Source organism: Geospiza fortis, unplaced genomic scaffold, assembly GCF_000277835.1.
Source record: "Geospiza fortis unplaced genomic scaffold, GeoFor_1.0 scaffold41, whole genome shotgun sequence".
Taxonomy (NCBI): Eukaryota; Metazoa; Chordata; class Aves; order Passeriformes; family Thraupidae; genus Geospiza; species Geospiza fortis.
This window is the reverse complement of record NW_005054299.1, coordinates 21434342-21458051: the sequence shown is the minus strand read 5'-3', so window position 1 is coordinate 21458051 and position 23710 is coordinate 21434342. Positions and strand designations below refer to the sequence as shown.

The 23710-nt window shown below is 39.0% G+C and overlaps 1 protein-coding gene across 1 annotated transcript; it reads left to right on the top strand.

The window, feature by feature from the left end:
• The first annotated feature begins 4151 nt into the window (after window positions 1-4151).
• Window positions 4152-22843, top strand: RNASET2 (ribonuclease T2). The gene is made up of 9 exons (XM_005416353.3): window positions 4152-4252; window positions 6176-6242; window positions 11310-11365; window positions 12399-12456; window positions 13290-13360; window positions 15709-15822; window positions 18031-18076; window positions 18291-18365; window positions 20448-22843. The coding sequence occupies exons 1-9, from the start codon at window positions 4164-4166 to the stop codon at window positions 20637-20639; spliced, it is 768 nt and encodes a 255-aa protein (XP_005416410.2). The 5' UTR covers window positions 4152-4163; the 3' UTR covers window positions 20640-22843.
• Window positions 22844-23710: the final 867 nt, after the last annotated feature.

Sequence of the window (23710 nt, the reverse complement as noted above, 5' to 3'; positions counted from 1 at the left end):
CTCCCAGGCAGAGTGCTCTCTGCTACTGGGACTCTCAGCTGCGCGGACTGCTAAGGTGGGACTTGCAGGCCTGGCGCGGACTCAGATTGTGTTTGCTTTCACTTCTTGTGCTTTAAATTCCATCCGTAACAAATCGAAAGTCAGCCAAATAAGTGGCAGCATTTCCCAGAGGCGGGAAAACTCTTAATATTGTTTCTTGGGGTTTTTTTTTTACACTTTATATCGGCTTTGGCATCCTCCTGTCGCCTGGAGGCCTGAGGCTTCCGGTGCTTGGGAGATTTGCATTGTTTGCAGTTTGTGCAGACGCCTCTGTAATGGTTGTTTATCTGGAGTTGAGGCTTTCTGCTGCCGCAGTGACATCGGTGCTGGAGCAGAGCCCTGTGCTGGTTGCCGTGCGAGGAGGGCGAGGAGTCGCCGTGCCCGGCGCTTCCCGGGAAGCCGGCCGGGCTGAGCGCTGCCCCTGCTCCCTCCGGGTCACCCCGACGCCGCTCAGAGAGAGCCCCCATCGCGCTGAACGGCGTGAGAGGGGCGCTGCTGAAATCGTGCCGTGCCGGTGGGCGTGAGTGTTGCCTCTGAAAAGGCTTCGAAGAGCCTTTTGCAGTTACTCGGACCAGTACTTGGGCTTGGGATGCGTGGCTAGCTGGGAGTGGGCAGTGGAGGTAAAACTTGCCGGATCTAAGACTGAATTAAGCTAATGCTTCTAGCATACAGTGTTGTGACTAGGCTTGTCTAACTCGTTGTGGCAGATGCAGCGCATGCTGGTTTGTTAGGGATGCTACCAAAGCCTTGGGTGTTCATTTTTGTGGCTTTAGATGCCAGGCAAACTGTCCTAAATCTTATCTCTGGGCATTGTTGCCAGCATTTAGCTGCGTGCATGCTGTGTCATAACCATGGGCATCTCCCGCTGATGCTCGAGTGCTCTTCCGCAGCATCTTCTCTTCTGATTTTACATGCTGAACTAAACTGTAGAGCAGGAGATTTTGTATTAATGAGAGATTTGCTAGTCAAGCTAATTGTTAAAAGCAAAACAGAAATAAAATAAGGGAGTAAAATAAGAGGTGACTAATTGCAAGTGTCCTAAAGAAGCATGTGCTACATCATCACTCCCCTCAAGATGGTATATTAGAATTCAAACTATAGTGAATGTGTTAAAGGAGGATTTCCTCAATGTTTGTTACAGGTTCCCTCTAGCGTTTGATAAGCCTGGGCAGGTAATTTTGAAAACAGCATGGAACAATGCTATTTTGTTAGTGAAGTTGACCTTGCCCTGACTGGGTTACTAGCACATAGAAACACACATAGAAACATACACAGAAACGCGTGTTTTGCATTCCTGTTCTAGGTACAGTAAACCAAGAGTAATCCTAAAGCTGTCCTCGCCCTTTGGAATTTTATCCATAATAAAAATGAGTTGATAGCCTAGTGTTAAGTAATAATTTTATGTATGTGTGCAGGTTTCATTTTTAAGTTTTCTACATTATGAAATCTTTTGGAATGTCTTGACTTTTTTTGTAACTAACTTTCATAATACAAAATCCTTGATTCTTACTAGAGAAAAGTTAGTGTAAGATTTGTTAAATCTGTTCTTTATTGTATTTGTGAAATTAGTAATCTAGTGTATTTTTAGTGAACAGAAGCAATTGTTATTAAAAATGTGTGTGCTGTATGCATCTTAGTTGTTAATGCAGTTTTCATTTGGATGCGTGTATTTCCTCAAATGTGCATCATTCAGATGCCTTTAGGGTGAAATTGATGCACTTTTCACCCCCCACCATCAATGTTGCAGACAAATAAAAGGTAGCTTGAATAAATCACTCAGTCTGTCTTGATAGTGTTGTGGTACCTGCAAGGTTGTCTTCTAAGCTAAATCCTTAGAGAGAGTTTATGTATTGTTTATCAGTGGAAAAATTTTAAGTTACAGACTGGAGGCTTTCAAACCTGCTTTGTTGCCCAATGTTGTGGTTTCAGGGTTCAGAACAATATGTAGAATAAATCTGCACCTTCTGCTACTCCGATGGCAGCATTTTTTTTAAGCCCTCTCTGTTCCTGGTAGTTACTTGGTCAAACATAAGAGTCCAGTGAGAAAGCAGACAATTACCTTTATGCTTTTTTTGCTGCTTAGTCACTGAAAAAAAAAAGCTTCTTTCTGCCTACCAACTTACATCAAAAGAAATGCTGTAACACTTGCTGGGTTATTTTTCTTTCAGAATCCACTTCCTTAAGATGTTTCTTCCACACCATTGTAGAGTGCAGCTTTTTTTTAGTGATGTGTGACATTACTGTCCTTTAAGTGGTACTTTCTGCTTTTTGTAGGTAGGGCAGAATTTTACATGAATCTTATACTTCTTACATCTCCCCAGATTTTGTCTTTATAGTTTTTCATGCAGAAAAGTTGTCTTGCTTGGTTGGTTTTCAGTTCAAAATAATAGAAGATGAAACCATTAAGCAGGTCCATAAGGCAGAATCGCACATCATTAATTCCTGTTGTTCAAATGATGAGACTGGAGATCACTTGAGGTGCAGAACTCTTGGGGAAATTGGCTATCCAGCACTTACTTACTTACTTGTGACTTTTTTTATACACTGTATGACTATATCAATTTCTTTAATACAGCATGTATGTCTTTCTTTGGCTAGCTTTTGCTGAAGATTAGTTCTGCATTATTTTTGCTTTTCCATACAAGTAGCACTCTCCAAATGATCTTCTAAAAATTATTATTCATTTTTTCTTATTTTACCTGGTGAGTGAAATTCCTTCTGGTGTTTTTAAGAAAGTAGATCAAGAAGATAACAGTTGGCAGCTAATATTTATCTGATTATATCTTCTGTTAGGCCAGGTACCTTGATAATGTGTCTATTACAAATTAGAGAGGCATTTATGTATGAAATAGAAGAATGTCTTAAAGATGCTAGCTTCCTCACAATTTAGCAAGACCTTATGATAAATTTAGCTGGTTAACATTATAGTTGTTGCCCAAGCCCCTCACGAGTTTTGAAATCCCCACACGTTTTGCAAGCGCGGAAGCTCCCTCCTTTGTACTTCAGCTCTGGCACAGTGTTTGCAGAACTGTGGAGTTCTGCAGACTGGGTCCAGAGCCACACAACAACTGTGGGAAAATGGGTTCTTCTTTATAATGAGCTGTGAATATGAATTATGCTGAGTTTTCTCAGTGTAATGGCTGAATCAGCCATGTCTTCAGTGGTGTCAAAACAGGCTTTACTTGACTGTGGTAAGAATGAATTAAAAAAACATCCATAGAAAAAAAGAATACAACTCATGTAGTGAGAGATCTTTGAAAGGTCACCTAGGTTACACACAGTGTCTTGTGGTGTAGGGTTGTCATTTTGAGAAGGTTGGGAAGTAGTTTTGGTGAGGCTTTAATAACTTGCATGTAAATATGTGCATGTACATCCCTTTCTAGAAGGTAGCATTTGAAATGCTGTGAAATGGCTGGCAGATCTGGGAGACAGTTGGGGGTTTTGACCTGAGCCGAGTAGAAGTCCTTCTCTTTCTGGAGGTTGATTTGGTTTTTTATCCTCTGACTTCTAAGGTCCATGAAGTATTAGGCAAATTATGCATGGTTCCATAGAGGCTATCTCAGGTTTATAACAAGAACAGAAACTTCATGTGGTTTTATCAGCATTTTAAAAAAATATTAGTTTAGTAGTCAACTGGCATTTAGACAGAATTTCTGCTTTGGACATCATCCTTGGCTTCCTGTGAGTTTCTAATATCGGCCTTGGCCAATCCAACACGAATATTCAATATTAAGTTCAAAGTTTCTTTAATGAATCACTTTGGGCATTTGAGCTGACTGCAAGTAGAATCTTCAATTACAGAAAGTATAGCTCTGTAGAAGATTTATATATTTCTGTTAATTGGAAGGTGGCCCTGTGGCAATTATGTGCAAGTAAAGAAAAAAAGGAAACAGTGATCTCATCCTTGATGGCATTAGTTTATGAAAATTACCATACAAGCTGGGCAATCAGGCACAGCCCTGAAAGACATCCCCATTTACCCATGGTTGTAAATCTAATCTAGAGTTACCATTACCTGCTATTTCTGACATAGTAGGTTTCTTTTGCATTTTAACATTTAAGTGTGTTGGATAGGTAACAGATTTCTTCTTTCTATGCCTTTTTACAGCTATTTGGATAACAAAATGAAACCTGCAAAGCTGCACTATTGGATTTTGGGTTGGTTTTTCATGGCACTATGTTGTTGGTGTACTTCAGATACTTTTACTCAAAGGTAAGTTGTGTTTTAAATTAAACATCTGACAACTCACTCTTAAGTGCAGATCAGAAGGGTTTAACTTCTAATGTAAATTTGTTATTATGTACTATTTTTGATGTGTTATTCTACCCTTACGTGATTTATAGTAAGGCATCTACATTAACAGGAGGAGCAAGGATCATGCCTGAGGAAACCTTTAGATGTGTCAGCATGAAGAAAGAGGGAGGAGAAACCTAAATTCCATTTGTTGCACTTTAAACTTTTCTCATCTTGCTATAAATACATCATTTAGAGTTGTGATGTGGTAATGACAAAAACTTTAAATTATTTTGACACTCACAGCAAAAAATATGGAGTAATCTCTGTGGCGTGAACTGCGCTAACTGTTGCATTGTTTACTCTTTTATTTATCTTTTCCTTGCTGTTTTCTCAGTTCTGACAATATAAAATTAATTTTCATATGACATCCCAACTGAGGCTGTATCAGATTGCTGCACCACCTTTTGATGGTTGTTGCCCCTTGGCAAAATCTGAGCTTCAATACCAATGGGCCATGGGAGAAACCACACCCCAAGTCACATTTCTGTGGTTAAAGCTGAAATTCCTATTGCATTATTTGAGGAAATAAACTTTTCTGCTTCCTTTTAGTGCTTTGGCAAGAGAATGGTTAGGGGTGCTCAGTTCAGTGCTGAATTTTTCAGTGCCTACATTGCAGTTGGTGGGTAGCTTAGACACTGTGCTGATGTTTCTTCAATCCCCAGGATTTAGCCTCTGGCTTGGCCATCTTGGCAAAGAGTCAGCTCTAGAGACACCTTCCTGAGCTGCACAGAGCATGATAACTCAGGTCCAGAGAAGGGGGGAATATCTCTGCAGCTGCATACGCATCAAAAATGGCTTTCCTTGGATTCCAGTTCTGAGCTTAACTTTTCCTATTTAATAAGTAGAGTTTTCTGACCTGTCCTTAGCCACAAAGTGTGTTCTAGGAGAACTCATTGGCATGACTGATGTTGCATAGTTCAGCTGCTATTTCAAATACAGATGAAAGATCAAATGAAAAGTCTAATGAAAGATCATTTCTAAGTAAGGACTTTTTAAAACCAAGGAAATAAATTGCTCTGCAATATAGGGCAATTTGTCTCTTGAGGTTTCTACAGCAACAGTAAAGACCCCTATGAAAGTGTTAATTATTTTCATTGTGGCTATGCCTGGTAAGTTCCATAGCTGTTCTTCTATATTGTATAGAAAACCACGGATACATGTGAATGCTTAAGAGAAAATGTTGCCATTGCAAAGTAGAAAAACTAGAGGAAAAAACTGATGTGTGATATAACATGGAAGCATCCCTAGGCTGTCCTCAGATTGAGAAGAATTAGCTTGGTCTTTTATTCTTTTTTTTTTTTTCCTTTTTCTTTTGGTAATATATCCTCTAGCAAGAACTAATGACTGACAAGTGGCTGTTAGCTTCCAGAGAATAACAATTTATTTTGACAGTTCTGCATGTTACGTTGTCAGTTAAAATAATTTACAATTCTGTTTAATTTTTTCCATTTGCTGTTCTATTTAATTACTTTGTCTGGTTGCTTAATAACTAAATATATCTGCTGTAGTGTCTGATGCAACAGGTTTTTTATTTACATCTGCTTAACCAGAATAGGTCTGCTCCAAACTGTTCAAAAAGGCCTCTATAGAACTGATGTGATTCAGGTTTCCAACACTTCTTGAACAAATTTGTGAGGATTTTTCCCTCCTTCTTATACTTAAGAAATGGAAAGCATATGGAAATAGGGTGGCAGAAGGAGAATTTGTTTAACAGTGGGGATATTAGCATGTTTCCCTATATGTTGTTTCTCTCTGAATCATTAGTTTGGAGTGTATGCATGAAGGTGTTCCTCTTTTTAAAATACTTGAAGAAAAATAAATTTGTCTGTCTTTCTCCAGTGACATCCACCCTCATGCCTGGAAAAAGCTGTACTTTGCTCATCATTGGCCAGTGACTGTATGTAAGGTGAGATTTTTGTGTTTCTCTTTTATCCTAAAAAAGGTAGCATTGGATAATAAATGTGTGAATACAGAGTGAATAAAGCTCATTAAGTATTTAATCTTGGTTATGCCTTTATAAAGGCTTTTCCTCATCGTAATGCAACTTTTGCTATTTCCCCTGCAATGCAGAGCAGCCATAACAGGAAAGATTGTGGTGAGTTACAGATAGAGTTGTCAGTGTAGGGTGTACTGTACACTAAGCTTATTGCAGAATTTGTGACATCTTATTAGTTATAAACTTAATCCTAGACTTTCATCAGACTCTGTAGGAAGACTTGCCTGCCTTGTTTGCCTGATGACAGTTCAGTATTTGAACTATCTGCTGCACAATAAGGTTTTTAGCTTTGTAATTATGACTCCAGTATTTCTATGATGTCATCAAATACTGATTCAGTCAGGAAAGAGAGCTATAAAGGTGTTGTGGCAGGTGTCTCTGAGTATTTCTGCATTTTTTGCTGTATTTGAGGGTTATGAACCCAACCTTCCAAGTATCTGTCAAAGCACAGCTAAGAGGGGGTCCTGTTGCTATTAAGTATCTACTACTATCTGGTAAGTAGAACACTTTTCCTATACTGGAAGTACTCAGAGGTCTCATCCCATACAGTTGAGTAAAAAATATGATCAGATTTACTGACACAAGGTAGAAGAACCTTGTGGATAATACAATAGCTTCAGGTTCAGCCAAATGAATGTGGAGGGTAATATCAATAAAAAAGTCAGATGTGTGTGTCTCAGACCAGAGACTGAGACCACTGCTCTATTTTTTATTTGCCTGTTTTTGTGTGGAAATAAGGAAAGATTTGATGCAATTTGTGTCTGATTTTCTGTTGATTAAGCATCACTGTTACTGACTTGAAGCAGAAATGTTGATGTTGAAGAGTTTGTAGTGCCTAGCACGATTCAATGTTCAGAGTCAGTAGCAGTGCAAACCCTTGCTTGCATGAATGAGATGAGAACAATTGGGAAAAATAAAAAAAGAAAAATGAAACAACCCGAAATTAAAAAAAAACAACCGGTTTTCCCACTGTGTGTTTATGCTGGTTGCTCCTCTGAATTCCAGGGTAGTGTACTTGATAAATTGACAAATAATTAACATGATCTTCCAGTGAAGTTGTAGTGAATTATTGAAGATATTGAGCATCAGAAAATGTAGGCTTCCTTGTCCTTTGTTGATTTCTTGTAATATTTTGTAGTAAGAAGTGGACAGAGGCATTCAGAGAAGTGCAGAAAAAGAGATATTAAAATAACATTAAGTAACTTTTTTCCTTTGTTTCCCATCATTGAGTCATATGAAGAAACAAGATCTCAACTGTACTCCTATAATAGCTTTCTTGTTTTACATAAGAGGAATTCCTAAATTCCTGAAATTCCTAATTTCAGGAATTAATTTAAGTATTTTTAAGTAGGTAGATTCTTCTGTGTGTTTGGTCTATTTATATATGATAACTGGTGTTTTTCAGGGTGTAAATATTTTTAGTGTTATTATTCAGTTTAAAACTCTTGACATGATGTTGAAAGGAAAAAGCTGTGAAAGAAACAGCAGAAGTCATTATATAATTTATGGCAAAAACCTGTAAGATGCTTTTTTTTCTGACAGTACTTCGTAGTTTGTGTCTCCTGTGTAAAGGAATCTTATTAGAGACTCTTTCATACACAGTGTGTTTTTAAGGTATGTGGATGAGCTTCTTGTTAACTTCTACCTGTTTTGGAGATTTGTGCTTGAAAAGTTTCTTAGGCTTTTGAAGGCCCAAAAATTTAGGGGGCACAGATCAGCATGCCAGAAATTTAAGAGCACACCTCTCCCAGCTCTTCCTGGGCTTTAAAAAGTAACTGTTCAGCTGATGCTTTTAATACTGAGTGTGATCGGCGCAATTAAATTGGAAAGTGTTTTGTAATCATATCTTCCAAACTATCTCATTAAAATAAAGTGATATCATGGCAGCAGTGATAACCCCAGGACCTAATTACTGACTACTACAGTGAAAAGGGTAAAGGAGGAAGAGAGATTTTCTTCCTTGTAATGTGATTAGAAATTCCATTACCATATAATTGACCTAAGGTGACTGTCTTATGCAAAGATATCTAAGCTAGATTTGCAGACCTCAAGTGACTATGAAATTCCTGTTCCCTTAAAAAATTATGCCTGTGGCTAATTCATGCCACACTTTTCAGTAACAAGTGAGTGTGACTTAAGAGCAATTCAAGGCCAAGAAGAGGGACTTTGCTACTCCCTTTTTATAGAGTTGTGAAAACTTTTTATTCCAGAACTTACAAAGAGAACTATTATTTCAGCTTTTGCATACTGGAGATTGCAAAAAGATGAATTTTTTTAATGTGGTTGGGTTTTTGTGTGTGTGTGTGAAATGTGGAAAATCCAGTGCAAGTTTGTAAGTTCCTTCTCTGTTAGGAATGGGAAGGACAATAAAGAAATGGTACCTGCTGTCATCTGCCTTTTACTTCACATATGTCCTCATTAAAGGAAAGAGTCAAAAAAGGATAATAGAATAATGAGCAGAACAGCCTGAATTCAGGTTTGAATGTTAAGCAACAGATGATTTTTTTTTTAATTTTTATTTTTCAATATGAGATAAAAAGTTTTCCTAAGTTCAGGCTTTGGCAATAATTTTATAGCAGAGGCTTAAATGAAGAATACAAATATTAGTTTTCCTTCTTTTTTTGGTAAAAATAGAAGTAGTCACATAATACAGAAAGAATTAAAGTGACTAAAGGAGGAAGGGGAGTAATTTAACATCGTTTGAGGGGTAGAAGTTGAAGAGGTGAACTCTCTCTGCAGTTTGAAAAGCAAGAGTTTTTCTTTGCGTGTTTCATTACAAAATAACTTTCAATTTATCTTAATTAAAGAGATGGCCTACCAAAGTAAGGTGGTTGGAAGGGAGAACAGGAGTAAATATTTCACTTCTGAGAAGCTGATTTTTTATTTGTTTGGTGTATCTGTTTGTGATCCAGTATCACTCCTTTCACATTTACCAGCTGCTGTACCAAGGGATTTGTAATTTGGGCAGCTCAACAGGTGACACTTCTGGGACACACCAATGGTATTTCGTTTTTTGGCATTTCAGAGATGATAAAAGCTTCCATGCTTCTGGCACGTGCTGTTTGGGCAGTGACTTGCTATTACAAATAGGCTAATCCATCTGCTGAAGTGTTCCCTCTCAGCATGGTGGGTGCTCTACAGCCTCACTAGGCCTTTGCTCAGTTTTGTAGGTCGTGTATGGTCCATTTGGATTGGTTTGATTATCAGATTGCTTTAAAACAGGAGAAAACAGTGCTTCTTTTTCACTTGAATCTAGGTATACGGGGCTTTCTGGGGTCCAGTGCTCACTTGAAAATAAATATTTGTACCTCTGTTTCTAGTCAGTCAATCTCTAGAGATTGAATTTAATCTTCCAGCAGCCTGTGATAAACAGGAAGGCTGACAAGTGGTTTTGCACCAGCAAGCAGGGGTACCCAGCTTTGCAGACCAGCATTTGCATTTTTTATTATATTGATTTAAAATTAATGTTGGAAAGATACTAAGGTTAGAATGAAAAAGGAGATTGAATGAAGCTGGCCAAAGCATGCAGAGTGTGAACTAAGGTATTGTAGATTGCATTGACCTCCCAATTCTGCCAGGGCACAGGGTAACACCAAGAGTCCGATGAGACAGATAGAAGAAACTGCTAGGAAGGTTGGTGCCATGATTTCAAATCTGAAATGCTCCCGGTGTTCCATTAGCATGTCTGGGAACTGCAGTTAAAGGCTGAATAAGGAGCACAATTGCACTGGTTTTGTTGCCACCTCAGTTGAGCAAGCTGTTGGCTATTAATTTGCTGTACTTTGGGCTAGATAGCCAAACCTCTCCAGGTCCACAGAGCTTGTGTCCCAACAGAGCAATATTGTTTAGGCATTTTCAGTGTGTGTTTGTTCAAAATATTCCTTTCAGGGAAAAAAGCTTTTGCTGGGTGTAATTGCTTGTATTGTTGGTGGCAAGAGAGGAGAGGAAGGACATGGACACAGAACAAGAAAGTCTTGCAGAAGTTGCAGATTTGCTGTCACTGGCCTATGGCATGTGGAAGGCAATTAGTGAGATTACAGGCCTGTCTCTGCTCCTCTCTACACTCTGCTCTTGCTCTGGCATCACATAAAAGGCATTGTGGCATAATTACAACAGAATGCAGAACCAAAAAAGAAAGCTATTATTATGGGAAAAGAACGTCTGGGGAGGTTGTTCGTTAATGGCAAAAAGTGTTTACTTGAAAGAGCTGTAATTCCTAAGAATAATAATCAGGGAAAATACAGTAATGGTATTCTGTGATGTGTGACATGGATTTTTTTTAGTTTGTTCTTTTCAGGCATATGTCTCTGCTCTAAACAGTAATTAAAGTGTAGGCTATTTCTCCTGTATTATCAACAGTTTTTATTGGAGGCTCTATTTTTCTGTTTTTGTAGGAAGGTATTTAGTCTTTCATTTTCTCTCCATTCCCTTGAACCTCAAGTCAAAATCATTAAAGCGTAAGTCTGTTTTACTTAGACTAAGCAATATATTTAATCTCTTCTTTGTATTTTTCACTTTCAATACAATGATAAAACGAGTCCTGAATGCTTAAAGAGGGTTTTGTGCTTGTCCAATAATATAGTTTATTTTGAATGTTTTCACTTTAATGGCTCTTCTCTCCTTGAAAAGATGTGGTTATGAGAAAAATACAGAGCTGCCACCTGGAGAACTGTAAATGCAGATAAAGCTCTGTTCATTTAGCATGGATCAGGCTATTCTTTGTTACTTTAAAACCTGTCCTTTTATCTTCTTTTTACCCTGTCTGTTCAGATTTTACTGATCTGCTTCAAAATTTTAATGCCAGTGGGTCCCTAAGTGGCATAATCCATGACAGCTTCAAGTAACTGGAGTTCACCAGTTCCTGGCTTGGCAAGGAAAAGTTGGCATGCCACAGTATAACGTCGGGCCATCACTGAATGAGATTTTACTTTTGCCTGGATACATGCAGCAAATACTCTGTGTTTTTGTTTCCTACAGATGAATGCTAATGATTGTCATGACCCACCAAAGTACTGGACAATCCATGGATTGTGGTATGATCAAAGAGTGGTTTTATTTCTGCCTGAAAAAGAAAAAATCAAATTTTGTACCAGGATGTTTAGTGATTTGGTTTTGTTGGGTGGGGGTTTGTTTGGGGTTTTTTTAGTATGTGTTTTGGTGGGGTTTTTTTGTGGCTTTTTTTTTTTTGGTTGGTTTTTATGGAGTTATTTTTGGAGATCTTGATCTGTCTGTTATGATTGAAACAAAATGAAAACCTTATGGTTTGACATGAAACTGAAATACACTTCTGTATCTCATGACTTGTTGAAATCCTCTGGCCACATAAGCATTTTATTTACTTATTTATTTATTCCTCATAAGATCAGAAATAGTCTCAAGCACAAAGGGAACTATTGCTTCCCTTCTTTTTTGTCTCTCTGAGTAAAAAGAATTTGTTAATATCTCATGACTGCTTGTGGCTTTAAGTATCTTATCTCCCCACAAATATTGCAAAAGCAAAACTAATTTGCTTCAGAAGAATCAACTCACTGGAATTGATACCAATGGCAGCAATTCAAAAATTTTCCAGACAAATACAGGTTGAAATCGGTGCAGGAGTTTATGCTATGCCTCCTGGAAAAGTGATCATTATGTATTGATTCCCTGAGAGTGTCTTGGTGACACTTGCAGAAACATCAGATATGGCAGCAATTTGAGAGATCATGTCAGTAGTGACACCAGTGACATCATGTGCAAGACCTTTCCAAGTCATTGGCACACCCAAATGACTTTTACATGGAATGAAAGGGACCAGAGGGCCAAACAAAGAAATCACAACAAAATCTTCTGGCCATCTTTTGAATCTTCATGAGAAATCTTTTGGCCATAATTAATGTCTTGAAGGTTTTACTTCTAAACCACTGTAGATTTTACGTCTAAACCCCTGTAGGTTCTTCTGGTTTACTTGCATTTTTAAGTAAGATCTCCAGCTATAATCCTGCGTACTTAAAATTCAGGATAATGATACGTTACTTACCAGTAGTGAGTTAAGAGACATCTTTTTTCAATTTTGTTTTGCTTCCCTAGGCCTGACAGAGCTGAAGACTGTAACAGAACATGGCATTTCAATGTCACTGAGATAAAGGTATTTAAAACAAAAACAGACATACCAGGCAGAGCTAAGTGCAGTTACTTTTGCACATCCAATATGCAAAATCTGCAGTTCATAATATCACTCCTAATGTTTACTGAGGAGTATGGTTTTTTAAGGACTCCAGAAATTCATTTAGTGCTTCTGGTACTATTTGAAGTTGCTGTCCTTGTGATAATTAGCATCTGTACCTGCTTGATTTTGTGAACATGGAGTTTGGCTCATTCAGCCACATCCTCCTTAATGAAATCTAGAGGTCCACCACCACATAGGTGATGGATCTGCAGTGGCAAAAAGCACCTGTGAAAAGAAAAAGATTCAGTCAGTTGGTGTTCTCCCTTCACATTTTCTACTGCAAAATCAAAATAAAGAAAGTAACAGCTCAGAGTACTGTTTTCTGTGTGTTTTCTCCTAGGCCATTAGTCCTTTTTTGTTCTTTTTCTACTTAAAAAAAAACCCCAGTGTATTTAATTCAACAAAATTCATTTATGTTTTATAGACAGGGATAAGAGACTTGAGCCTGACAAATATGGAACACTGCATGATTGAACAACTTCTGCAGGGACAGTTGAAGGAAAGTCTTGCTTTGAGGCAGTGTGTCAGTAGTAGTATGTTCAGATATTTAGGTAGGTGTACCTGTTACTTCCAACAACAGCATTTTCAGAATATGGGGGAAAAAGATCTTTTATTTTTCTTCAAATAAATGTTTCAGTCATGGACACTGAAAGATGAGGCTTCAGTTGTAAAAAATTTATCAATATATGTAGATTGTATAAGAAATAGCTTTTCAATGCTGTAGGTGCATTTATTAATTGTGGTATTTTTAGGATCTTTTGTCAGACATGAGACATTACTGGCCTGATGTGCTTCATTCATCTCTGAATCGCACCCAGTTCTGGTGAGTACAAAAAAGCCCTAAAAAGCATTTTGGATATTATTTTATAAAAATCCATCTGAGTAGTTCTTCAGATGCATGAGAGGAAGTGTCCAGGCAGCCACTGAAGCAGTGTGTCTTGCCAGTCTCATTTATAGTATAGATCTGTTCTCTTATAAAATACAGCTGTTGAAGATCGGCTATAGCAGAAGTTTTAGAGAAATGAAACTTAGTGAGAAAATGTTTCCTCCCTTTGTCCCCAGGGAGAAGAAGCAGCTGCTGTTGACACATTAAATCTGAGTAGCAGTAGCACTCCTGGGATATCACAGGTAGCTGCAAGAGCAGCTTCCAGATCTTTTTCCCTAGCTAGTTTCACTGTGTTGCTGGTCTTGAGAGAGCTTTCCTTTCGGGCTTCCTCATAGAAGAGAAAATAGAGAAATAGAATGCACTGTGTCATGGTAGCCACTTCTCTGTTCAGTGAAGTTACTGACAGCAGCTCTGTGCTACCACCAAGCTCATGGGTGCAAGAGGTGCAGAAGGATGGAGGCCTTGATGAACACCTGTAGCTGTGGTCAGTATCTTTTTTTTTCCTTTGAAATGGCTGTACTGCAAAATAGTGTGACATTGTGAAGAGTATACTCTTCAAGTCTTGGTAAATATTTTGTGGAAACGAAATTCTCTGTCTATTCTGGATGCTCACAGGACTGATTAAAACACTTGGGCCTGGTGCATTCTTGGCTTGCTGCAGAGGATGGTTCACAGGCACTGTCAGTGCAGACTTCCCCAACCACTCCAATAGCAGTTCCATGGTAGCAGTAAAAGGCATCTTGAATGCCAACAGGTCTTTGGCCCTCTGTTTTTGCCTTCTTTATAGAAAGAGCAGGACACTTCAATATAAGTACTACTGAATGCCTTCAAAAGACAGGTACATCACCATTAGTTTTACAGACATGCATGTATATGCTCTCTGAACTGAATTTGCCATCCTTGTCATCCATGCAAAGCCTTGCCTCTAGCTTGCTGCTGTTTTAGTAGCCCTTTGGATCTGACTATTATCTGCTTCTGATCCAACCTAACTATATTTCTTGCTACATTTACCTCTAAAAGAGCTTCTGTTTACTTTAAAACTGTGATGTCTTTTCTCATTAGTAATTTAAAATCCCTTATGGAGAAATCTGCCCATGGAAACTGGATTCTTCCAGGCAATAAACAATTCAGTTGACATGCAGTTGTGTTGAATGTTACAGCCAAGATGAGAACTCTCTACAAGGCTAAATTTGGGAAGTTCGGTGAAAATCTTTCAATAAAGCATCTTCTCCCCTGCCTCAAATCTCCTGGCACCACAGTTGCTGTAGTAATTTTCTGTTCAGAAGTAGTACACTATTTCTCTAGATCCAAACATAATTTCTTTTAAGGTGTTTTCATTCCTTAAGAAAAATCTGAAGTTTTTAGTATGAATGGACAATTCCAAGGTAGGCTTTCAAGTGAATAATAGTTGTCCTTCTCTGCTTTTTGATGATGTACTTAAGGCATCATCAAGTCACAGGACGCTGTGTTGATGGCAGGAGTTTGTGATTAGGTAATCTTTGTGTACATCTGCTGAACTGATACCTATATAGTACAAGTGGATTGTGAAAACTTGAAAAGAATTTTAAAAAAATGACATCCACAGGTAGCGTCACTAAAGATTGTACTGCCTAGTCTTTCAATGGACTTTAGAATTGATAAAAACATGTTTGTCTTTTTCCCAGTTTTTGTCCTGTTTGAGTTTGTCTGCTGTACACTGCAAGAATTTCTTTTGCTCTCTGTTCCTTGCTCTTAGGAGGATGGATAGTGGATTAGAAGCAAGACTTGAGACTTCACAGGAAAAACCTATGAAAATTCTGCCACAGGCCAGCATAAAAGTTGCTGCTAAAATCTTAGCAGCTTGTGCAATTTCACTGTTTTACCCAAAATAAGGCTTAATCTTTTGAGTTCAGATAAAAAATTAGTGCTTTGAAAGTGCATTTAACACAAAAGGTTCCACTAAAACTTAAAAAAAAGTTTAGAAATAGTAATTTTCTAGGCAAATTCTGTGCATTCTGACCGCCAAACATCTTCGTGTAAATCCACTGATAGGGCATTGTATCATAAGAGCATTATATGTATTTACTTCATGAGTATATAGATGTTGCTGTAATTGAAGTGGTGGGAGTTGCTTGGGTTTACTTGCTTGGGTTTACTTTTTATATGTGTGATAAATTTGAATGCAGTATCCTACTCCACATGTGTAGCGTTTCAGATACTTGATTTAAGTACAATGGCTAGCTTGTACAGGACATATATCTACAAACAATGTGTTCTAAAATTTGCATTTTGCTTTTCTCCTATAGGAAACATGAGTGGGACAAACATGGCACTTGTGCAGCCACACTTGAGGTCCTTAATTCTCAGAAAAAATACTTTGGTAAAGCCATAGAACTCTACCAGCATGTTGATCTCAATGGGTACGTAAATGAACTCAGCTTTTATTTCAAACAGTTCCTAAAGGTTTCAGATCTAGCCTCAAATGAACATCTAAAAATCTGATGGCGGAGAGGAAATGAGAATTAGCATAAATTATTTTTAGTACTGAAGTTCAGAAGAAGAGTTGTTACCCTGAGAAGCAGTCTCTGGTCACTCCAGTCAGGTAAGCCAGTATCATTCTTAGCAACATCCTTCTAGACAGCATGAGCCAGTAAATTTTTGAGCAGCTTTACAGGCTGTGTCTTGATACCAAAAGCTATGGTACCTGTAAAGTTCTAAATCAAGTGACAAACCCCCCAAACTTCTGGGTCATGCTGAGCCTCAAACACTTGTTTTTAAGACAGTGCTCTGCTCAGGGGAAAAGGACAAGCTGCGGGCAATATCGTGCAGGACATCCTGGGAAAAGGCTGAGAGACAACTGCAAGAGAGGAGGTTGTGAAGGGTTCAGTTGCTGCAGGCAGTCCTCTGCTGTTCTTTGTGACAGCCCTGATGTGACACCCTTGCTTTGTCCTAGGGGCTGATTTCTCCTTACTGTTCCAACGCACTGGCCATTCCAGATTCAATGTCTTGAGGAGACTGTTGTGGCTTGTCCAAGTGCTGTAGGCATGTGTTCTGGCTGCAGTTGAATGCCAGAAAGTTAGAGTCCTTTCCTGATCAGTGCTTGGTATGGGTGAGAGGATGTTTGACTTAGATTTGTTGACCATGAGGGGACAGTATCTGAGAGAGGAAATAGTTTCATACAAAGAAATATACCTTTAAAAAACTCAAGAAAACCACCCCAAAGAAACCCCAAACCAGCTCATCCTATTTATGCTCTGCCAGTATCCTGTCCAAGCAATCTCCCTGACAAAGTCTCATTTATTTTGCCTATGCACAAAGAAAATAAGCCTTTCTTCCCTCCCATCTCGGTTTTGAAGATGTCTTTTAAAACTGTAGCAGATTTTTCTGAGAGGGTTTTCAGGGTTTGAGCATGTCATATGTAATGTTAAAATTAATGATGTCTAAGTCGATTGCCTAAGTAGCTGTGATGGTGTGACTAAAACATTTACAGATGGCACAGTGACCGATGATGTGACTCTGTATCAGCTTGTGCAACACTGCAAAAGAATAGAGACTGAAGCATGTTGAAATTAATTGCTCAAAGCTTATTATCTATTGTGAAAATAAGTATAATTAATTTTATCTTTACTGAAGAGAAAAAAGACTGAAAATGTTCTCATTGTATATCATTTCTACTTGAAAGACAAAAAATGCCAGTGTTAAAAAAGTTCTTTCCACAAATCAAATTATTAAAAAGAGGACATCATGCAGCCTTCTGTAAGAATTAACAGAACATCATCTATTTTATTAGTCTCCTTATATCCAGTGTAAAATGACAGTGAAAAACTCCTTGTCCTTTAGTCAGCTGGATAAAATCTTCCTTGTGCCAAAACTGACCTTGGAAGGGAAGGGTTGAGCATTATCAGCATTTATGGATTAAATCCTGCAACATACTGACCGTTCCCACTTCTTACAGAAGAAGCTGTAGGGACTCAAAGACTCGTCATGGGTTAGGTCTTGTCAGCTTGTCAGGAAATGTGAACTCCTCTCAGGACTGAGCCTAAAGGAAGGGGTATACAGAGAAATGAGCACTACTTCATTTCTCACGTAACCAGCTTTTCCTCTTCAAAAACGTATCTATTAGGAACAGTTTCTGTCCTGACAGTAACATTGATTCTGATTGACAGGCTGTATCCCTCTCCCAGTGTGCTGTGTGTCTCCCACCAAAGGAATCCCATCCTGTGTTTGAATATGAGGGTGCCTGGAACACCCTCACAAGTGGTGAGGAGTGGCAGGAGCACAGGGGAATGACTCAAGGCAGGAGAAAAGAAGCAATTAAACTGCATGCCCTACCTGGCACTGAACAGAGCACTCTGAAACTCCCTTTATCCTAGTTGTGTCTAAAGACTGAACTATCCTAGTTCCTCAGGTTAAGGTGTGGGGAAGGGTTCTTTCTGACCCTGCCAAGTTGGATGGGAAGTGTCCTTTCAGAAAACAGCCTTTCCTAGGCTGGCAAAGAATGAAAGACAAGTTGCCCTTGCTCCCATCGCCGTAATGCTGGACAGGTTCTTAAGATCTGTTTTACCTAATGGTTATGAAGGTGTGTTTGCATACAGGAAACATGGAAAAATGTTTTCTCTTTGTTTCAGTTGTCTCTTGAAAGCTGGGATAAAGCCGAGCAGTTCATATTACAAGGTAAGAGGCAGTCTTTAATAAAACTAAATCATGTGCATAGACTTTTTTTTCAGTAGGAGTCAAATAATTTCTGTAGAACAAATGATCTTTTGAAATTTTATAGTTCCTTAAGGTTGTGCTTTTTATAAAAGTTTCTGAGAGCTTAACCAGTGCGGGAGCTGTTGGAAGAGGTGCTTGTGACCTATTAATCTCTATAAGCTTTTTAATTTTTCAGATGCCTGCTATAAAGGAAGCTCTTACAAGATTTTATGGTGTAACACCAAAGATCCAATGCCTTCCTCCAGAAGAGGTAAAAACTTCCCTAACTTCCCAAAATGGAAAAGAAAACCAAACAAAAAAACCCTTACTTTTTATTAAGGAGCACTTTCTATCAAAAATATAGCAAAAATAGAGTGGAAAATCTCTGGTATGGTGAAACTTAGGTCTAGGTATTCTTTGTGTATACTGCTGTTTGCATATAGATATTGTTTGATTCTTGGCCTTGGGTTTTGAAGGTCTCTTTGTCTTAAAAGATTTAAACCTGCATCTCTTGCATGAATGCTGTAGCCACCCTGCCAGAGGTACTGCTGTAGCTGGGCATTTTCCACCATGCCTGCTAAAGTTTAGTTGCTGCATGGCGGATTCCTAAAACCAACAAGAGTGAGCTGAATGGAGGCAGTGAATGTCAGCCTTGGTGAGGGTGCTGGTCTCAGAATCCTTCTGAAATAAAGCAGCTCAGAAGCTTGTCTCTGAGATTGTTCCAGAGAGCCCATACCTGAAGAGGTCACTGTAGTCCTTCCTTTTGAACCAATCATGTCTCAAATTTCCATGTATTTTTATTTTTCCTTGCCAGTAATTGTGCTGTGCATCATGATGCAGCAGAGAAGGTGGTACACAGAGACAGTGTTCTGTAAAGTGTAGGTCACCATATCTGAACCAAAAGTGCCTTTGAAGGAACAAAATAGTGTTCTGAACAATTACATGTGTAGGTTGTAGAGCTCCTTCTTTCCTTTTTTTTCAGCTGGGTTACTCTGCTCTTATAGAAAAATAGAGCAAGAAACAAAACCCACAAGGTTAGCTTTCACTCTTGTAAGTGGTTCCTTCTTATCTCAGCTTGTTCAAGGTGATTTACTGCAGAACTCTTGGCAGAGTTACTGCCCATAGGCAACAATTTATGGAAGCCTGCTAAGATACTGTTGCTGTTGGAGTGTGTTGTCAACTCTTGCTTTAGTAATGCTGTGAGGTTTTTCTACTCATATGTTTTTTAACATGAAAAAAATCTATAGCTTACAATATTTTTAACGTGTTTATAAGTTACTTTAAGGAACAAAGGAATTTTAGTTGAATGTGGGTTGTATACTCCCCCACCTTTTGACATGAAAGAAAATACAGAGCTAGCACAAAGCCAGTTTCTAGCTCTGCTCACTGTAGTTCTGCCATTGCTTTTAGTACACTTGGAATACTGTTCCAATTGCATGAAAGTAATGTACAGCTTGGGTCTCCTGTACTTAACAGCTGAAGGTATTGGGTAATAGAAATGAAAAAGTACATATCAGGTATTTGAAGATAGGCCTTTTTCAGAGCTCTAGACTTGTCCATGCCTGAAATGCATGATGGAGATACTTTGATGTTTGAAATGGATTAGACACACTCTCCATTCTTACGTTTCTTAAAAAAAAAACCCAAATAAACAACCCCCCAACAACACAAATTCAAAACAAACAAAAAACCCTCTCACCTCAGTTACTTTTATCTTGTACATATCTTTTTGTCCTGCTTAGTTGTTTCAAACCCATTTTTTTTCCGCATTTTGTTAGACCTGAGCATTGGGGGGGATTTTCCTGTAATCTTTTTGCCACATGAAAGGCCTCCATGCCTGCCTGCTTTATTCATAGTCAGCATTTTTCTTCCTGGCCTGTTCTGTAGTCCAAAAATGATGCTTCTGCTCCTTCTGTCAGCTTGCTTCTGTATACTTTTGTGCAAAAGCTATTATAAAATTTAGTTTCTCTTCTCATGTATGGAGAATTTTGTCTGCCTCAGTTCCTGTCCTGCTATGAAGAGTTGGTGAAAAGTGTCTTTCTGGTCACACGTGCCCTTCAATATTCACAGAGTTCAGCCAGAACTCATCATTGTGCAGATGAGTAAAGGCCAGGATAATGTGTCACAGCATTTCACAATAAGGCTTACTAGTTAGACAAGTCCCAGATTGGTACTGAGTAACAGTATGTACTATAAGCTGTTCAGAGTGGATGCCTCTTGTACTTTTCTTTGCATTTTTCATCTGGTAAATGCACAAAAAATCAGTACTGTATTGTATAGATAGGGCAATGTAGATGAAGAATTGATTTATTTTCTCCTTCCATGAGGCTTATTTTACCCTTCATGTTTCTAGGGTGAAAAAGCACAAACAATTGGCCAGATTGAATTCTGCTTCACCAAAGAACTGCAGCTGGTGAACTGCACAGCACTGGAGGGTGGATCCAACCCAATGCAGGCTCACTTGAAGCTTGGAACTTCGGAGCTGTCGGTCTGCAATGATACTCTCCCAACCTATTATCCTTCAGAGGTCCAAGATCACAAATGAAGCCATAGGAGTTTGAAAAACTTTTTCAACAGCAACAGAACCCACACTCATGTAATATTACAAGCCCCTGTCCACATCATGGACCTTTAGTGAAGATTTCTGCTAGAAAAGAGAGTTATTTTGTTATTAAAGAAGAGTAGTCCACATTATGAGATCAGCATCTGATCTACAGCATGGTCTGGATTTTTTGGCTTGCTTATGGTTTGAATCAATGTTCAGAAGAGAACTGTGACTTCTCAGTTTGTCATGCAGTTGTCTGCCACTTTATCTGCTTTTTGTTTTTTACCAGTGAGTCAGGGAACTTAATTCTTTGTATTGAAAGGATGATTGTCTCTCTGAGATGAGGTGACAGTTTCTTGGAGGGAAATACTGTAAACAGAACTCTTGAAACCTGTCTGGAGGTCTATTCCCAGATGTAATAGCCACTGCCTTGCATGATTGCTCTCCAGAAGTGCAGAACAGAGATCATATCCTCTGAGGTGTTGAACCTTTTTTCACTGAGGGATCACAGTGGACCAAAGACAAATTTTACCTAACTTCTTAGTGAAGTAATAATGTTCTCCACGTTTGGGCTTTTCTACCTTAAAAGATCTCAGGGAAATTGTATTTGTAGCCTTAACTGTTCTTTGATAATTTTCATGACAGTAACTCTATACAGTCTTGGGGAACAACCAATTCTACAACTTAGATGTTAGTACAGGAGAATGTTAGGCCCTAGAAATATGTTGTTACTAATTTTTAGTTGTGTTTGAGCATTCAGCATTACTGCTTGTGAGTGCCTGCACTTGTATATAAAAACAAGATTTTCACGTCATCACTTTGTTCCAAGAAACATCTTTTTATAGATGAAACAATAAATGCTACCAGATTTTCAGTAAAAAGTACAGATATTGGCAACAGTGCATCTCTACCCCATGATGATGAGTAACATGCCACGAAGATGGATGTTTCTAAAGGGAACCAAATTTTGATGATGTCTTCCCCAAAGTGCTGTGTTGATCTGTGTGTCTCAAATAAAGACAAGTATGGCTCAAGGAACCATCTGTTTGTTAGAATAATGTTACTGTGAAAACATGAAATGCAGTATTAGAAACAAATTTGTTATTTGGGGAGGGTTAGAAACCATTTACTCTCATTTTTGACTGTCCCTATTTCTCTACCACCTTTCATTTAATGCTCTGTTACCTTTCCATTCCAGAATGCTGTCTTGAACCTAATATATTTATTTTAACAGCCAAGAAATTATTATGGTCTGTCAAACAAGTGATTGTTGGGTTTGCCTGTTTTTCTCCAGTTGCTTGAATTCCTCTGTCCTGTTTCTCAGGCAAAGGTAAAGCTGACTCTTGCCAAAAGGAGTCAGCAGATACGCACATGAATAACAAATGACCAACTCTGCAGCAGAGTAGCTAGTATGGATTCCATGCATTTTTCAGCCTCATTTTCAAATGCAAGAAATGTGAAGGAGCTGATAAGTCTTAAAACTTTGAGGAGAAAATAACATAATCCAAAATGAGTGAGGGAGTAAAAATTGACTGCGAAAAAGTAAAAGCTTGGCTAAACAACCTCACATACTCTGAAGTCCCATTTAAAGGGACATACCTGAAGTACAGTGTTTACCTTAAAAATCCTGCACCCACGTACTTTTTATTACAGATTAAATAATTAAATTTTTTACGGTGAACTTCTGAGTAGTCGCACTAAAACACTGTATATAATTACTCATGCTTGTGTTTTGGCAAACCCATCTGGAAAGATACAAATGTCTTTTTAAAGCTGCCTACTGATTTTTATAGAAAGATGGGCGAAGACATGAAGTTTTAAGTGATATATTTAAGGGATGCTTTAAGGTCTGTATCTGGGCAGCCAGGAGAGCAGATGAATGAATGTTATCACCACTTCAGACCAAAGACCATGTCCAGCCCTTTGTGTTCTTTCTAGCAAGGGCTCACAGCAAGTTGTGAGCCTCGTCAGTTGCTTTCCATCAGAATGTGTATCATTTCAAGAGTTGGATTAAGGCAGTTTAAATAAAAGCAGTAAACAAAGATATATTGGGAGCCATAAAATTCACTTCAGTTCTGAAAAGCATCGCTCACTTCCTCATGCAATATAAATTCTGTCAACCTTGAAAATTCAGCACAGCCTGGGGATGATGGGTTCTGTATTCTTTTCTGCATCATTGAATAAATTAACTAAATTCCAGCAGAGATGTTGTGTGCAGTCTCAGTGGTTTAAAGCACTATTCAACTCCACAAAGGGACTTAGCTTGTTTATACCCTTAGTCTGTGTGCTCTCTCATGCAAAATGCTTAGGCGTCCCTTGGCATGTAGGGTAGTGTGTGGGTGTGTGTCCCTTTTCCAAGGATAGCCACTCTTCCTGGGCCATGGGCAGGTTCTTTTCTCTCTTGTTTTTTTTCTCTCTCTCTTCATGGCCTGCACTGAGCCTTTCTCAGCTGCACAGGAGCCCAGTTTGAGCCAAGTTTATGGTGGTGTGGAATAGGAGATTGGGAAATGCAGCTTGTGCTCAGTTTTGTGAGGTAGATACATCTTGTGCTTGAGGGCACGTCTGTCTCTCCCTACCAGCAGACAGCTGATCTGCCACTGCCATCCTGAACAGGAGATGGGAGAAGCAGGGGGGACCTGTCCCCATCACACTTGTTCTTAGTGGGGACAGCAGCTGGTTGCAGTTGCCCAAGGGATGCAGTTGCTCTGCAGGCTGGAATGGAGGGGGCACAGGCCTCTGGCTGAGTCCCTACTCTGCACCCTTGATGGCTGGAGAGGGCTGGGCTGTGCTACTGCCCCAGCTGCTGCTGACTGGAGGGAGGAGTGGGAGCAGGACTGCAGTGTCCATGCAGCTGGTCAATATACTGCAAACCAAGTCCCACCAAGGGGGACAGGCTAGGTATTTACAGCTGGGAGGCTGGGAGGAGGGATATTGACCACAATCAAATTTGGGCATCTCAGTTCTGGTGTGGTTCTGCTTCAGTCAGCTGTGCTCTGGATCTGGCACTGAGCACTGTTAAGCCAAGGCCACAGAAGGTTAATGGTGCTGCTAACAGTGTTATTGATGCCTGA

Coding starts and splice junctions, on each gene's coding strand:
- RNASET2 (XM_005416353.3), top strand. CDS start 4,164: ATGAAACCTGCAAAGCTGCACTATTGGATTTTGGGTTGGTTTTTCATG. Junction 6,243..11,309: donor GGCCAGTGACTGTATGTAAG/GTGAGATTTTTG, acceptor TGTTTCCTACAG/ATGAATGCTAATGATTGTCA. Junction 18,366..20,447: donor AATGCCTTCCTCCAGAAGAG/GTAAAAACTTCC, acceptor TCATGTTTCTAG/GGTGAAAAAGCACAAACAAT.